Consider the following 17,631-nt stretch of genomic DNA (forward strand, 5'->3'; position numbering starts at 1 on the left):
AAGTGGACACTGCAATTGAAAAATTAAAGAAAGACACTGATACAGCTAATGCCATAGGCGCACTCTATTCCCCGCAGGGCAGAGGCACATTTGGCACATTTCGTAAAACCACTTTCAGAGGAGGGTTTCGAGGTCAAGCCACACAAGCCAGCACCTCACAAACAACACCGCCTACCTACCAGGGACAATACCAAAGGGGAGGCTTTCGAGGCCAATACAGAGGGGGCCAATTCCCAAGAAACCGGGGAAAATTTCAAGGTCCGAAAACCCCTCAAAACAAGCAGTGACTCACAGGTCACTCAACCCCTTCACACAACACCAGTGGGGGGAAGACTAAGCCAGTTCTACAAATCTTGGGAGGAAATAACAACAGACACTTGGGTCTTAGCAATTATCCAACATGGTTATTGCATAGAATTTCTCCAACTCCCTCCAAACGTCCCACCGAAAACACACAATATGTCAAAACAGCATTTAGACCTTCTAGGACTAGAAGTTCAGGCATTACTGCAAAAAGACGCAATAGAATTAGTACCAGGTCCACAAAAGAACACAGGAGTTTACTCACTGTACTTTCTAATACCCAAAAAAGACAAAACTCTAAGACCAATATTAGATCTCAGAACACTAAACACCTACATCAAATCAGACCACTTTCACATGGTGACATTACAAGACGTAATCCCACTGCTGAAACAGCAAGACTACATGACAACATTAGATCTAAAGGATGTGTATTTCCATATACCGATACATCCCTCGCACAGGAAATACCTAAGGTTCGTATTCAAAGGAATACACTACCAATTCAAAGTGTTGCCATTCGGAATAACAACAGCGCCAAGAGTCTTTACAAAGTGTCTAGCAGTAGTAGCTGCACACATCAGAAGGCAGCAAATACAAGTGTTCCCGTACCTAGACGATTGGCTAATCAAGACCAACTCGCTAACAAAGTGTTCACACCACACAGATTATGTTATACAAACCCTTTACAAGCTGGGTTTCTCCATCAACTATGCAAAGTCACACCTTGTGCCGTGTCAAACACAGCAATACTTAGGAGCGACAATCAACACAACAAAAGGGATAGCCACTCCAAGTCCACAAAGGGTTCAAAATTTTCACAAGGTGATACAAGCCATGTATCCAAATCAAAAGATACATGCAAAAATGGTATTAAAACTCCTAGGCATGATGTCCTCATGCATAGCCATTGTCCCAAACGCAAGATTGCACATGCGGCCCTTACAACAGTGCCTAGCATTACAATGGTCACATGCACAGGGTCAACTTCTAGATCTGGTGTTGATAGACCGCCAAACATACATCTCGCTTCTATGGTGGAACAGTACAAATTTAAACAAAGGGCGGCCTTTCCAAGACCCAGTGCCACAATACGTGATAACAACAGATGCTTCCATGACAGGGTGGGGAGCACACCTCAATCAACACAGCATCCAAGGACAAAGGGACGTACATCAAAGAAAGTTACATATAAATCACCTAGAACTGTTAGCAGTATTTCTAGCATTGAAAGCATTCCAACCCATGATATCCCACAAATACATTCTTGTCAAAACAGACATGACAACAATGTATTATTTAAACAAACAGGGGGGGACACACTTGACACAGTTGTGTCTCCTAACACAAAAAATATGGCATTGGGCAATTCACAACCACATTCTACTAGTAGCACAATTTATTCCAGGGATCCAGAACCAGCTAGCAGACAATCTCTCTCGGGATCACCAACAGGTCCACGAATGGGAAATTCACCCCCAAATCCTAAACAATTACTTCCAAATTTGGGGAACACCTCAAATAGATCTATTTGCAACAAAAGAAAACGCAAAATGCCAAAACTTCGCATCCAGGTACCCACACCGGCAATCCCAAGGCAATGCTCTATGGATCAATTGGTCAGGGATATTTGCGTACGCTTTTCCCCCTCTCCCTCTCCTTCCATATCTTGTAAACAGATTGAGTCAAAACAAACTCAAACTCATACTGATAGCACCAACATGGGCAAGACAACCTTGGTATACCACACTACTAGAACTGTCAGTAGTACCTCATGTCAAACTACCCAACAGGCCAGATCTGTTAACACAACACAAACAACAGATCAGGCATCCAAACCCTGCATCGCTGAATCTAGCAATTTGGCTCCTGAAATCCTAGAATTTGGATACTTGAACCTCACACAAGAATGTATGGAGGTCATAAAACAAGCTAGAAGGCCATCCACTAGACACTGCTATGCAAGTAAATGGAAAAGATTTGTTTGTTACTGCCATAATAATCAAGTCCAACCATTGCATGCATCTCCAAAAGATGTAGTAGCATATTTACTACATCTACAAAAAGCAAATCTAGCTTTTAATTCCATAAAAATACATCTCGCAGCAATATCTGCTTACCTGCAGATTACTCATTCAACTTCCCTATTTAGAATACCGGTCATTAAAGCGTTTATGGAGGGCCTAAAGAGAATAATACCACCAAGGACACCACCTGTTCCTTCATGGAACCTCAACATTGTCTTGACAAGGCTCATGGGTCCACCTTTCGAACCCATGCATTCTTGTGAAATGCAATACTTAACGTGGAAAGTTGCATTTCTCATTGCCATTACATCTCTAAGAAGAGTGAGTGAAATTCAGGCATTTACTATACAAGAACCATTTATTCAAATACACAAAAATAAGGTAGTTCTAAGAACCAACCCAAAATTCTTACCAAAGGTCATCTCACCGTTCCACTTAAATCAAACAGTAGAATTGCCAGTGTTCTTTCCACAGCCAGACTCAATAGCTGAAAGAGCACTACATACATTAGACATCAAAAGAGCACTAATGTACTACATTGACAGAACAAAACTAATTAGGAAAACAAAACAACTATTTATTGCATTTCAAAAACCTCATACAGGAAATCCAATATCAAAACAAGGTATAGCTAGATGGATAGTTAGGTGCATCCAAACCTGCTATCTTAAAGCAAAGAGACAGCTGCCTATTACACCAAAGGCACACTCAACCAGAAAGAAAGGTGCTACCATGGCCTTTCTAGGAAATATTCCAATGAACGAAATATGTAAGGCAGCAACATGGTCTACGCCTCACACATTTACTAAGCACTACTGTGTAGACGTGTTATCTGCACAACAAGCCACAGTAGGTCAAGCTGTACTAAGAACTTTATTTCAAACTACTTCCACTCCTACAGGCTGAACCACCGCTTTTTGGGGAGATAACTGCTTACTAGTCTATGCACAGCATGTGTATCTGCAGCTACACATGCCACCGAACGGAAAATGTCACTTACCCAGTGTACATCTGTTTGTGGCATTAGTCGCTGCAGATTCACATGCGCCCACCCGCCTCCCTGGGAGCCTGTAGCCGTTTGGAAGTAATCTTCAACATTTGTACATTTGTATATATATATTCGATGGCATCTGTCGCTGTAGATACGCATGTTCTGCAATAGCTCGCCATCTGGTGTTGGGCCGGAGTGTTACAAGTTGTTTTTCTTCGAAGAAGTCTTTCGAGTCACGGGACCGAGTGACTCCTCCTTTTGTCTCCATTGCGCATGGGCGTCGACTCCATCTTCGATTGTTTTTTTTCCGCCATCGGGTTCGGACGTGTTCCTGTCGCTCCGATTTTCGGAACGGAAAAAATTTGTTAATTTCGGAAGATTTTCGTCGGTATTGTTGCGTTCGGGATCGGCGTACTTAGATTCCACACCGCATCGAAGATCGAAGAGCTCCGGTGCCCTTCGGGGTAGTTTTTCGATCCTCCGTCGGGGCCTGGTCGGCCCGACCGCGTGCTGAAGAACGCCGATGGAACGGACCCCGTTCCGTTTCTGCCCCAAATGCCACAATAAATACCCCTACACAGACCAACACTTGGTCTGCAACCTGTGCCTGTCACCTGAGCACAGCGAAGACACCTGCGAGGCCTGTCGTGCGTTCCGGTCCCGAAAAACACTCCGAGACCGTTGAGCCAGAAGACTTCAAATGGCGTCCGCACCGACAGCCCAACGGGAGTTCGAGGAACAAGAAGAGGAAGGTTCCTTCTCGATCCAAGACTCAGACTCCGAAGGATTCGACGATACACAAACCGTGAGTAAGACGTCGAAAACCACACAAAGAAACATTTACAAGGCCCAGGGGACGCCACTGCCACCAGGCCATGGCTCGACCCATAAATTCGGTGACCGACCTTCGGCACCGAAAAAGGCCCAAACAGTGCCGAGATCGTCCGACTCCGGTCGAGACACAGGCACGCAGCCTTCTCGGGACCGAGAAAGTGCTGGAGACAAGCCTCGACACCGAGATGCCGGTGTCGACACGGCTCGACGCCGAGACAGCGGCACCGAAACAGATCGACGCCGAGAGGTTTCGGCCCCGAAAAGGAAAAAAGTCACCTCGGAGCCGAAAAAACACGCAGACAAAGTTTCGATGCCGAAACAAACTGCAAGCGACCCAGCTTCAGGCTCTTATACAGAAGAGCACTCGCTAACCTCCCAAATGCAAAAGCATAGGTTTGAGGAAAAGCTACAAGCAACTGATGTGGACCATACGCAAAAGCGTATCTTCATTCAGCAGGGGACAGGAAAAATAAGCACCCTTCCCCCCATTAGGAGAAAGAGAAGGTTGGAGTTCCAGACGGAACAAGCACCACAACCAAAAGTGGTGAAAAGAGTTACACCACCACCCTCTCCTCCGCCCGTAATTAACGTTTCGCCAGCACAAACGCCATCACACTCCCCAGCTCACACCACCATGAGCCAGGGTGACCAAGATCAGGACGCATGGGACCTATACGACGCCCCAGTGTCAGATAACAGCCCGGAGGCATACCCTACAAATCCATCTCCACCAGAAGACAGCACCGCGTACTCTCAGGTGGTGGCTAGAGCAGCACAATTTCACAACGTAAGCCTCCACTCAGAACAGGTCGAGGATGATTTCTTGTTCAACACACTCTCCTCCACCCACAGCTCATACCAAAGCCTGCCTATGCTCCCTGGTATGCTCCGGCACGCAAAAGACATATTTAAGGACCCAGTCAAAAGTAGGGCAATCACACCAAGGGTGGAAAAAAAGTATAAGCCGCCTCCTACGGACCCGGTTTTCATCACAACACAGCTGCCACCAGACTCTGTTGTTGTAGGAGCAGCTAGGAAAAGGGCCAACTCTCACACATCTGGAGATGCACCACCCCCAGATAAAGAAAGCCGCAAGTTCGATGCAGCTGGTAAGAGAGTCGCAGCACAAGCTGCAAACCAGTGGCGCATCGCGAACTCCCAGGCACTACTTGCGCGCTATGACAGAGCCCACTGGGACGAGATGCAACATCTCATCGAACATCTGCCCAAAGACTTCCAAAATAGGGCAAAACAAGTGGTTGAGGAGGGACAGGCCATCTCCAACAACCAGATACGTTCCTCCATGGACGCTGCAGATACAGCTGCACGGACAATTAATACATCTGTAACTATCAGAAGGCATGCATGGCTCCGAACGTCTGGATTTAAACCAGAAATTCAACAAGCAGTTCTCAATATGCCTTTTAATCAAAAAGAACTGTTCGGTCCAGAAGTGGACACAGCGATTGAGAAACTCAAAAAAGATACGGACACTGCCAAAGCCATGGGCGCACTCTACTCCCCGCAGAGCAGAGGGAATTACAGCACATTCCGTAAAACGCCCTTTCGAGGGGGGTTTCGGGGTCAAAGCACACAAGCCAGCACCTCACAAGCGACACCGTCCACTTACCAGGGACAGTATAGAGGAGGTTTTCGGGGACAATATAGAGGAGGGCAATTCCCTAGAAATAGAGGGAGATTTCAAAGCCCCAAAACCCCTACTACTAAACAATAACTCACATGTCACTCACCCCCTCCACACAACACCAGTGGGGGGAAGAATAGGTCATTATTACAAAGCATGGGAGGAAATCACTACAGACACTTGGGTTCTAGCAATTATCCAACATGGTTATTGCATAGAATTTCTACAATTCCCTCCAAACATACCACCAAAAGCACAAAATTTAACAACACACCATTCCAATCTCCTGGAGATAGAAGTGCAGGCACTATTGCAAAAGAATGCAATCGAAATAGTGCCAAACACACAAATAAACACAGGAGTTTACTCACTGTACTTTCTGATACCAAAGAAGGACAAAACGCTGAGACCAATCCTAGACCTCAGAGTAGTGAACACTTTCATCAAATCAGACCACTTCCACATGGTCACACTACAAGAAGTATTGCCATTGCTAAAACTGCACGACTACATGGCAACTTTAGACCTCAAGGATGCTTATTTCCATATACCAATACACCCATCGCACAGGAAATACCTAAGGTTTGTATTCAAAGGAATACATTACCAATTCAAGGTACTGCCTTTCGGATTAACAACCGCACCAAGAGTCTTTACCAAATGTCTAGCAGTAGTCGCAGCACACATAAGAAGGCAGCAAATACATGTGTTCCCATATCTAGACGACTGGCTAATCAAGGCCCATTCGTTCATACAGTGCTCAAATCACACAAATCAGATCATACAAACCCTCTTCAAACTCGGGTTCACCGTCGAATTTCACAAAATCCAAAATTCTGCCACGCAAGGTACAACAATACCTGGGAGCCATAATAGACACATCAAAGGGAGTAGCCACTCCAAGTCCACAAAGAATTCAAAATTTCAACACCATCATACAACGCATGTATCCAACACAAAAGATACAGGCAAAGATGGTATTACAACTCCTAGGCATGATGTCATCATGCATAGCCATTGTCCCAAACGCAAGACTGCACATGAGGCCATTACAACAATGCCTAGCATCACAGTGGTCTCAAGCACAGGGTCACCTTCTAGATCTGGTGTTAATAGACCGCCAAACTTACCTCTCGCTTCTGTGGTGGAACAACATAAATTTAAACAAGGGGCGGCCTTTCCAAGACCCAGTGCCACAATACATAATAACAACAGATGCTTCCATGACAGGGTGGGGAGCACACCTCGATCAACACAGCATACAAGGACAATGGAACGTACATCAAACAAAACTGCATATCAATCACCTAGAACTTCTAGCAGTTTTTCAAGCACTAAAAGCTTTCCAACCAATAATAGTTCACAAATACATTCTCGTCAAAACAGACAACATGACAACAATGTATTATCTAAACAAGCAGGGAGGGACGCACTCCACGCAGTTAAGCCTGCTAGCACAAAAAATTTGGCATTGGGCAATTCACAACCAAATTCGCCTAATTGCACAGTTTATACCAGGGATACAAAATCAACTCGCAGACAATCTCTCTCGAGATCACCAACAAGTCCACAAATGGGAAATTCACCCCCAAATTCTGAACACTTATTTCAAACTCTGGGGAACACCTCAGATAGACTTGTTTGCGACAAGGGAGAACGCAAAATGCCAAAACTTCGCATCCAGGTACCCACACAAACAATCCCAAGGCAATGCCCTATGGATGAACTGGTCAGGGATATTTGCTTACGCTTTTCCTCCTCTCCCTCTCCTTCCTTACCTGGTAAACAAACTCAGTCAAAGCAAACTCAAACTCATATTGATAGCACCAACTTGGGCAAGGCAACCCTGGTACACAACGCTGCTAGACCTATCAGTGGTACCCTGCATCAAATTGCCCAACAGGCCAGATCTGTTGACACAGCACAACCAAAAGATCAGACACCCAGATCCAGCATCGCTGAATCTAGCAATCTGGCTCCTGAAATCCTAGAATTCGGGCACTTACAACTTACCCAAGAATGTATGGAAGTCATAAAACAAGCAAGAAGGCCATCCACCAGGCACTGCTATGCAAGTAAATGGAAGAGGTTTGTTTGCTACTGCCATATTAATCAAATACAACCATTACACACAACTCCAGAACATGTAGTGGGTTACTTGCTTCACTTACAAAAATCTAACCTAGCTTTCTCTTCCATTAAGATTCACCTTGCAGCAATATCTGCATACCTGCAGACTACCTATTCAACTTCCCTATATAGAATACCAGTCATTAAAGCATTCATGGAGGGCCTTAGGAGAATTATACCACCAAGAACACTACCTGTTCCTTCATGGAACCTAAATGTTGTCCTAACTAGACTTATGGGTCCACCTTTTGAACCCATGCACTCCTGCAACATACAGTTCCTAACCTGGAAGGTGGCATTTCTCATCGCCATTACTTCCCTGAGAAGAGTAAGCGAGATTCAGGCGTTCACTATACAGGAACCTTTTATACAACTACACAAAAATAAAGTCGTCCTAAGGACCAATCCTAAATTTTTGCCAAAGGTTATTTCACCGTTCCATCTAAATCAAACAGTGGAACTTCCAGTGTTCTTTCCACAGCCAGATACCGTAGCTGAAAGGGCACTACATACATTAGATGTCAAAAAAGCATTGATGTATTACATTGACAGAACAAAGAACATCAGAAAGACTAAACAACTCTTTATTGCATTTCAAAAACCTCATGCAGGAAACCCAATTTCAAAACAAGGTATAGCCAGATGAATAGTTAAATGCATCCAAATCTGCTACCTTAAAGCTAAACGACAGCTGCCCATTACACCAAGGGCACACTCAACCAGAAAGAAAGGTGCTACCATGGCCTTTTTAGGAAACATCCCAATGCAAGAAATATGTAAGGCAGCCACATGGTCTACGCCTCACACATTCACCAAGCACTACTGTGTAGACGTGTTATCCGCACAACAAGCCACAGTAGGTCAAGCCGTATTAAGGACATTATTTCAAACTACTTCCACTCCTACAGGCTAATCCACCGCTTTTGGGGAAATAACTGCTTACTAGTCTATGCAGAACATGCGTATCTACAGCGACAGATGCCATCGAACTGAAAATGTCACTTACCCAGTGTACATCTGTTCGTGGCATCAGTCGCAGTAGATTCGCATGTGCCCACCCGCCTCCCCGGGAGCCTGTAGCAGTTTGGAAGTTACCTTCAATTATTTATATATGTATCATCTCAACCTTAAATAGGTGCATACTTAGTCACTCCATTGCATGGGCACTATTACTACAATTCAACTCCTACCTCACCCTCTGCGGGGAAAAACAATCGAAGATGGAGTCGACGCCCATGCGCAATGGAGACAAAAGGAGGAGTCACTCGGTCCCGTGACTCGAAAGACTTCTTCGAAGAAAAACAACTTGTAACACTCCGGCCCAACACCAGATGGCGAGCTATTGCAGAACATGCGAATCTACTGCGACTGATGCCACGAACAGATGTACACTGGGTAAGTGACATTTTCATACTTTAACATTCATTTTGTACATACTTAGTCATTCCATTGCATGGGCACTATTAATAACATACACAACTCCAACCTCACCCTCTGCGGGGAAAACAATCTAACATGGAGTCGACGCCCATGCGCAATGGAACCAAAGTAGGAGGAGTCCCTCGGTCTCGTGACTCGAAAAGACTTCTTCGAAGAAAAACAACTTGTAACACTCCGACCCAACACCAGACGGCGGACTATGCACAGCATGTGAATCTGCAGCGACTAATGCCACGAACAGATGTACACTGGGTAAGTGACATTTTCCATATATTTTGCCACAAACACACGACTTATCGAGGCTCAGTCGTGGCGGTCTTGATATGGGATCGGGAATCCCATTAATATGCTTCCAATATTTTCTCACCCAATAGGACAGAAAAAATCAAGACTCAAAATGGACAGTTGCAAATTGTATTAAAGAAAAACAAAATGATCTTCCTCCCAACGCGTTTCAGCCGTAGCCTTGTTCACAGATGGGGGAATACTACATGCACCAGATATAAATACAAATATATAAACATAAAAGAAGGACTTGCACCACAGTACGTACATACATCAAATTGAAACGGTGGGCGCCATCTTGTAGAGGTTGTATAGAGCATAACACATCCAAAAGGGTACTCATAAATACATCAAAATTTCTTTCTACCTTATGTATCATTCCAAATATCATATTTCACACGTTTTTGATGTCCAACAAATAATCCAAATTCCATATTTTAGTTACTCAGCTTATCAACTAAGTGACCATATATTACATGCTCAACATATCCTATTGTATTGTCTGCCTTACCGAAATTAAGTACTGTAAGTTTACAGAACCCCCAAAAAGATTTTAAAAAAATCCCTCATATTTACAGAAAAATCAAAAAAGAAGCTCGAAGAATGTAAAATTAATATTTAGCTACCAAGATGTGTACTCATCTCCTCACTTAAGTTCAACCCATTCGGGGACAGAGTCATATATATATATAGTTTGATTTATTTCTTTATTGGTGGAGGGAGCCTTCCACCCCAGCCTTTTTTAATTAGTGTTACCCCTACCCAACCCTAAAATTATTTTTACCATTCAATACCCCATACTTACCCTAAATCCTAAAAATACCCTATACCGCTGCCCAACTCTAAAATTGCCCTTACCACCCTATACCCTTTCACATCCCTAAACCCTAGAATTACCTTTACTAACCTATACCACTGAACCATAAAAATAACTTTACAACCCTATACCCGTACCAACCCTTAAACCATAAAATTACCCTGATCAGCCTGTACTCCTACCTCCCCCAAACCCTAAAATAAAAATATATATACATATAGATATATTTTTATATATGTATATATACATTGTGTTGTAAAACCATTTGTGATAAAAACTATGTGGTAAAGGTTAGTTCTCTTTGAAAGCTATTCCCAATAGTTTCAGATTCTAAAAATAGCTCAACACTGTTTTTTAGACTCTCATCCATTTAGTAACATTTGACTGCGTTGTTGGTATCTTGCTTCTTCCTTAACGCCTAGAAGCTCTTATCTGAGCACTTGGCTGGGCTTTACAAATAGCTATTACACTACATTACATGAATTCATGCACACCAGCAAGTAGCGGGAGTAGAGGAAGGGATAATGGCAGATTTGTACTGTCCTGAAGGCATGTATTAATTTTTAAGAATCAGCCAAGTACAGTTCCCACAGTGCTCCGCATTAAGGGAGAACATTTTCTTGATATACCCCCAATAACAAATCTGAGCCCATGGTGTCTTTTGTGCATTTCTTCAGACTGTAGCAGTTTCCTATAATGTCCAAACAGACTGTAGCAGCTAAAACAGTGCAGAATATTTAGCTGTGCGGCCGGAAGGTGTGAACTATGGGCAGATAAGTCATGTTTAATATCAAACAGGCCACAGTGGATTATTGGAGGCAGGCTAACAAGAGGACCCCCGGAGGTGGCATTCTAGACTACCTACAGGCTTCGAAGGTATGAAGTTCATAATTGACCAAGGAGACTGTAGTAGGGCAGTGTTTAAATTTTCTGAGAAAGTAGGTCTATTTCTACTGGTCCTCCCTAATACCTTTATGTGGGTCAGAAGGTGCAGCCTGATGTTTTATCTTGTAGCAATAGTGAGAGAAGTGACTTTGGGCAGCTGATGATGTACACTTTTTTCAGATCTGGAAATGTAGACTAACAACCACCTATATTTGCCTGTGTCTGCAGTTTTAACATTTTTATTGTGCCATATCAGCAATCGAGGACCTTACATACTACTGTGCATGGTGTCTGTAATAAAGACACTTATTACTAGGGCAGCTTCAATGTTATCTCAAGCATTAGGGTCAACAGCAGTAGCCCCAGTTCAATATAATAATAATATTGCAGTCTATTGCACAGAATGCTTTATTTAGGGTCATACAGGTATTCCATAAAATGTTAGGGCACATTTTACACAGAACAAGTAGGAGAAATCATGCCAAAGCTGTAATGGGACATATCCAGTTGTCTGCTTTTCGGTTATGTAAAGTAATATGTAATGAAAAGGCCAGGGACTGTCCCATAACACTGTGCTCAGATTCAAATATCAATCACAAACCAGAGCCCAGTGCTCCAAGCTGTGCCCTTCACACATTTGGTTCAGGTAAGCCATCAGTCAATTGTTAGACTGGTCCCGTATGAAGAACCTTCGTCCTTCTATTAGGAGCTTTTGTTTCATTTAACTAAATGGTGCAAAGGTGGTAGATTTTGTTTATAGCCATGCATTTGCCCAGTGGGTTTCTGTGTTATCCAGGTGACTGATTGACACCTGATCTGTTCGATATAAGTACGCTCAATGAAGGACCACATGCCAATTATGAACACAATTTAGCTTTACTAGAATTTCAGGTAAATGTATGCATTTGGCACATCAATGAAGTAGAATGAAAAATAGCAATAAAGAGCATCTATTTATATATGAACACACGACAAAGAGCATCTATTTACATATGAGCACACGACAAAGAGCAGCTATTTATATATGAGCAAAGAGTTCATTGACAGAAATAAGCTTTGATTAACTGTATACGAAACACGTATTTCAATTACTGCAGCAAGCTCACACTAAAATGTTCAGGAAGCAAAATATAAACGAGCTAAATACTTCAGATTATAAACATGGTGCAAGCATAATAATCAATCATAATAATAGAGCAGAGAAATAAAGGCCTTTCATCCCTGGGTGGAATTTAACTTAATCCACAAAATGCTGGGAAGCCCCCCACTGCCCGCTTGGACCTCTCTCCCCCTCTAGCGTCACGGTCTCTGAACAGCAAAACCAGGGAGGCAGCGCTGTGGGCCTGGTGATGGCAGCTTTCACAACGCCATCTGCGAGCTTCAATCCCCTCACCCGCACTTCAGTGCTTAAATAACCTAAAGCTTTGATTCTATCCCTTTCTCGCATCTTCTAGCTATGTTATCAGCACTTGTCCCTTGGCTGCTCTGCCGTTCCCTAGCCATTGTTTTCATTCCATCTTTTTCCTGTACTCCCATTCTCAAGGTTAAGACGACCTCCGTCTCCCTCGCCTACACATCCTGTTTCTTACACATGCAGCTGCGAATAATTTTATCTATGGGATGTTGGAAAACAAACTTGAAAACTACATTGTGGGCTTTTCCACGTTGTTCAGGTTTCAGCAGGAATCACGCTCATCTACACTGTTCAAGCTAATTAACCCTTCGCATCACAATATCTTCCGCACCTTTCCCTATACTGATCAGTTTCCTAGTACGTAGTCTTATTTTCCTGAGGCTTTCCTTGACCTAAAAATGTGCTAATGCTTTGGAAGAGGCATTACACAAGTGAAAGTCAGCTTAATTAATCTATTTGCGTCATGATAATTCTTGCTGTTGGTCAACCTGTTGTAATGTTTATATTTCGTATTTCAATTCTTCAGGTGAATATCAACTGGCTGTCGACTTATATCGAGAGGTGCTACGTTCATCTGAGGAACATAAAGGAAAACTCAAAACCGACTCCTTGCAGGTTAATGAATAGCAAATCTTTGATGATTTGCAATTAATATTTGGCATATAGGTTATTACAAGAGACTCCGTTGTAGGAACAGCTAGGTGTTTGTGGCATTGAAGCGTGGGACATTGAGTAATTAATTTGCCTTTCCAGTCGGTTTGTTTCTCATTCCACTCACTATGTAGGCCATTGCCATTGTTGTGGCTTCATGGCTGTCAGGATACAGGATAAAAAGTTGTTGCAGATTCTACCAGGAAGATTGTATGCTCTTTGGAAATCAACCATATTGTTTGAAGAGTCGGTTTCTCCAGTAGGATACATTAGTCTGTTTAAGCTGTGCCTTATCCTGTTGCAAAGTGACAGGAAGCTTGCCAGTTGTCTGGCTTGGGAGTAAAGCAAGGCTGGAAAGTTCTTCCTAGCTGGTCGAGTGTGTGGAGGTGCAAGTGCCATACAGTTTCTCTTTTGGAGAAGAAATTACTCTCCCCCATGCTATGTTGTTTCCCTATCCGCCTCACACAGTCATAAAATTGAGAGCAGCGCGTGGAGGCCACAAAAGTGAACTCCCTAGTCTCTCTAGATGGGCTTGTACAATATTGGGGATTTCAATTTCCCTTTTCAATCTGGACTGGGTCTGCTTTACTGTACTTTCAACACACCCAAGAAGGGATCTTGAGGTAAACGAGAAACGTTGTGTTGGTGCAAAGATTCTCATCTATTAATTATATCTTTGGGTTATTTAGCAACACAGATATTGTACCTTTAAAATGTTTCTCATTTACTGATTTATTTTAAATAGTTTCTTCTGTCTTTTTTGTTATGAGCAGCCCTTGCGTTCCTTTGCTGAATATATTTTAGTTGATGGCAAATGGGTACTCAAACAAAACATTGGCACAAATTTCAGCTTGGTCAGACACTCCCTGATTTGTCTGTCTGTTTTTTTCCTGAAAACCTTTGAGGTTCTTTGTTGGGGAAAAACCCATGCAGTGCTTTACCCCAATTAAAATTATATTCCTTATTTTTTATTTGTGCATAAATATTTGCCTTGCATTTTAGAGAAATGAACATTGGTGCTATTTGTGTTGATATGCATATTTCCCCCAGCTGGCTACATGTTCGGGCTGTTTAGTCATTTGACCTTGCCCTCTCAGATTGTCTATTGTTACTGAAGAAATAAGATTGTTGTGTTTACTTTTGAATAAAACCTTAAGATTAACAAAATGCATATAGGCATCTGATGTGGGGTACAATTTTTTTAATTACTTCCTGAGCTTTAAAAACGATTGAAAAACGTTTATTTCAGACATGTATGCACTTTGTCTACGTTGTTTGGCTAGGTTCCTTTTTTAAAATGTCCTTGTCAGTCACAGTAAGTTGATAAACACTCCTCTTTTTGGTATTTGTCGTGTAAAATGCAGCTAAGATGAATAGTACTTTTAATGCATAAATACCTTTAAATTTGCTTTATAGACTGTTCCATAAATATGCTCTGTTACTTCACCTTGCCAATGACCTACACATCACACTACTGTTTGCAGCCTAGACGCTTAAATATCCCATATGGTTGCATAGCTTTGTACAAGCCTGAAAAGGACCAGAGTTAGTATATTCTTATTTCACCTCCTAAAAGTGAACTGTTTCTTTTAAAATACACATCCAATTAAAATGGCCAATTTGTGTATAAACAGTACATTGAAGACCTTTATGGATACTGAATCTTCATGAAGTTCTTGGTAAGTATTCCATCTATTTTGACCATTTTGGAGCTGGAGAATCGGGGATATGGTAAAAAATAATGAATCATTTTAAGTAATGAAGGGTATATGTAGTGATCAATAAAGTATTACAGAACTTTGAATGAGTGGGGTTTTGTTGAAAATTGTGAGAAACATTCCACATGATCCCAAAACCGGTATTTTACAATAAATCTAGTTGGGAAATGGGTTATTGGACCTTTAGGAAAGCATATATAAAATCCACATTTACATGACCACAGACGTATGTAAGGTGCAGAGGTCTTCTGCATGACTCGTAAGTGGCAAAAATATTTCTTTTCGGCTGTTGACTATGAGAAAGTGCATAGGCATCTGATGTGCCTGCTGGAGCACAGCTTCTCAGTGTTTGAAGTCCACAGCCGCCTTATTTTTGTGCATTGGTCGTGGATGGCTCATAAGGGTACTCTGTGCACTTACCAAATGCAAAAATAATAGACAATAGAAATGGAGAATACTATAAATAGTGAAACCTTTCCATTTTACTAGGTTGCAGAGCCAGAATGGAGTAAAATGAGGAGAGTTGTGTACGAGGAATTTTTAGAAAAGGATTAATTCTGACAGATAGTCATATTGCCGTAAATAGGGGTAGAAGTGCCAGTGAACGTTTTAGCTATGTACAGTCTATGTTTGAAGTTGTTTTTTGGGGCTAACTGGAGAAAAACAAAAAAAGGCTATAGTTCTTCGGTGAGGGTTCTCTTCCACTTTCGTTGATCTCCTGGAATTTTGCATTGGATATTTCCTGATGTTAGAGCACTGCAAACCATGGAGAAGCATGGCCAGCACTCAAATTAGAGGATGGCAGTGGTGTGAAGGATGGGTTATCAACCACTTTCTAGTTGGATGTCTTAGGCTCCCCAGATGACAAAGCCCTAAATATTATTTTACCTTTTTTCCAATCGTATGTGAACAAATGAAAAATATAGAGTCCTAGGGAGAGAGTGATCTGATAAGAATGATCTTTATTAAAAACATTGATGTCCCCTTTCTTATTGCAGATTAATGATTTTATATTTCATGCCTTTTGTGTGTTTTTGATTTTCTCATGTATAGAGACTTCATTCTACACATAACCTGATGGAACTTCTGGCAGCAAAACATCCAGGAATTCCCCCAACGTTGAGAGATGGACAACTTGAAGAAGAGGTAATATTAAGTGTTCCTTCTTATTTCAATTTAGGAAACTGTAATTGTGTTTTTTGTATTTATCATCAGCCACTACAGGGAACACTCTTTTGCACAACAGGTTTTATATTTTATTTTTTTACTGATGGTGAGAAGGACCTCTCAAAGAAATTCTATAAATAGGGTGAGTGGTATATACTACTAGACATCTGTTGTAAAAATACCTTGACGGACTAGAGTGAGGGTTTTGATGGTATGATGGGTAAAACCAATAAATATGAATTACATGTGGTTAGGTGAAACCTTATTTCATACCTTTACTCCACGCATTTTTGTTTTTAAGATACATGAATCATATGTGTTTAGGTGAAACATTATCCCTCACCCGGCCCCACATGTTTTTTGTTTTTAATATATGCCAAGGTCATCTTTAAATAAAGAGAAATTCTTTGGGCATGCCCTAAGGTATTTTTAATGTAAGGTCTGGATCCCTGCAACTGCCCTGAAGAAAAGAATACCCAAGAACTCCCATATTTGGTCGAGTCTATGAGAGTAGTATTACCATACTCGGGTGTGGAAGTTTGTAGAGGATGAAGCAGGCCACAGTAAGTTGTGGGAAAGAGGACCTCTTAAATATTTTTTTAGATCACAAAGACATCTTGGTGACTTCAAGAAAGTTGACTGAGGACTGCATTCTGCTCATTGATTACCATTGGCTTTGTGGTTTGTAACTCTCACTTTCTGGCTTTCCACTTCTTGCTGGCTTTATTTGTTTTAGGCTCTCCAGGTCAGTCCATCCCTCCTGTTGCCTAAATCCTTCCACAAACTCTCTTTCTGTTAACAAGCCTTTGAATCTGGTTCTTACCTTTCACATTTGCTGTGCAATTAAAGACCAAGGTCAAATGTCAGGTGCTGTCTTCCAAGGCAGCTTGGTTACTTTTCTTTCTCTGACTTCAATGTGAAAGGATTTCTGCGACAATCTTGCTGGATACTGGGGGCAGGAAAGAGATTTTTTCTAGTAGACAACAATGTTTAAATTAACGGTGTATTTCAGAATATATCAGAATTGTGAACACACATATGAAGCACATTTTTAAAGTGTGATGAAAACAAATACTTTGAAATGAATCATTAAGCTAGGTGATGCAATTTCCACACAGATGTGTCTGTGCCCTGTATGGGTTATTAGTAAAACTGCATGTCTGTGCAAATGTAATGGCCATTTCAATTGAAAATGTGTTGTCTGTAATGGCTGACTATTACCACATCATAAATACTCCACTTTATGCCACTCCTCTCTACTATGCACCACTCCACACCACTGTACTGTACTCTGCACCACTCTTCTTTACAGCACTCCACCCTG

At 42.0% G+C, this 17,631-nt stretch overlaps 1 protein-coding gene across 3 annotated transcripts in view; it reads left to right on the plus strand.

Moving 5' to 3' along the window:
- The window catches only part of SHPRH (SNF2 histone linker PHD RING helicase), a 746,219-nt gene that overhangs the window by 398,927 nt on the left and 329,661 nt on the right, over positions 1-17,631 (plus strand). For all 3 annotated transcript variants that reach the window (XM_069235239.1, XM_069235238.1, XM_069235240.1), the window contains exons 15-16: positions 13,298-13,386; positions 16,194-16,286. In XM_069235239.1, the coding sequence (XP_069091340.1) occupies positions 13,298-13,386; positions 16,194-16,286 (182 nt within the window). The remainder of the gene's footprint in view (positions 1-13,297; positions 13,387-16,193; positions 16,287-17,631) is intronic.

This window comes from Pleurodeles waltl, chromosome 5, assembly GCF_031143425.1.
Source record: "Pleurodeles waltl isolate 20211129_DDA chromosome 5, aPleWal1.hap1.20221129, whole genome shotgun sequence".
NCBI classification, from domain to species: domain Eukaryota; kingdom Metazoa; phylum Chordata; class Amphibia; order Caudata; family Salamandridae; genus Pleurodeles; species Pleurodeles waltl.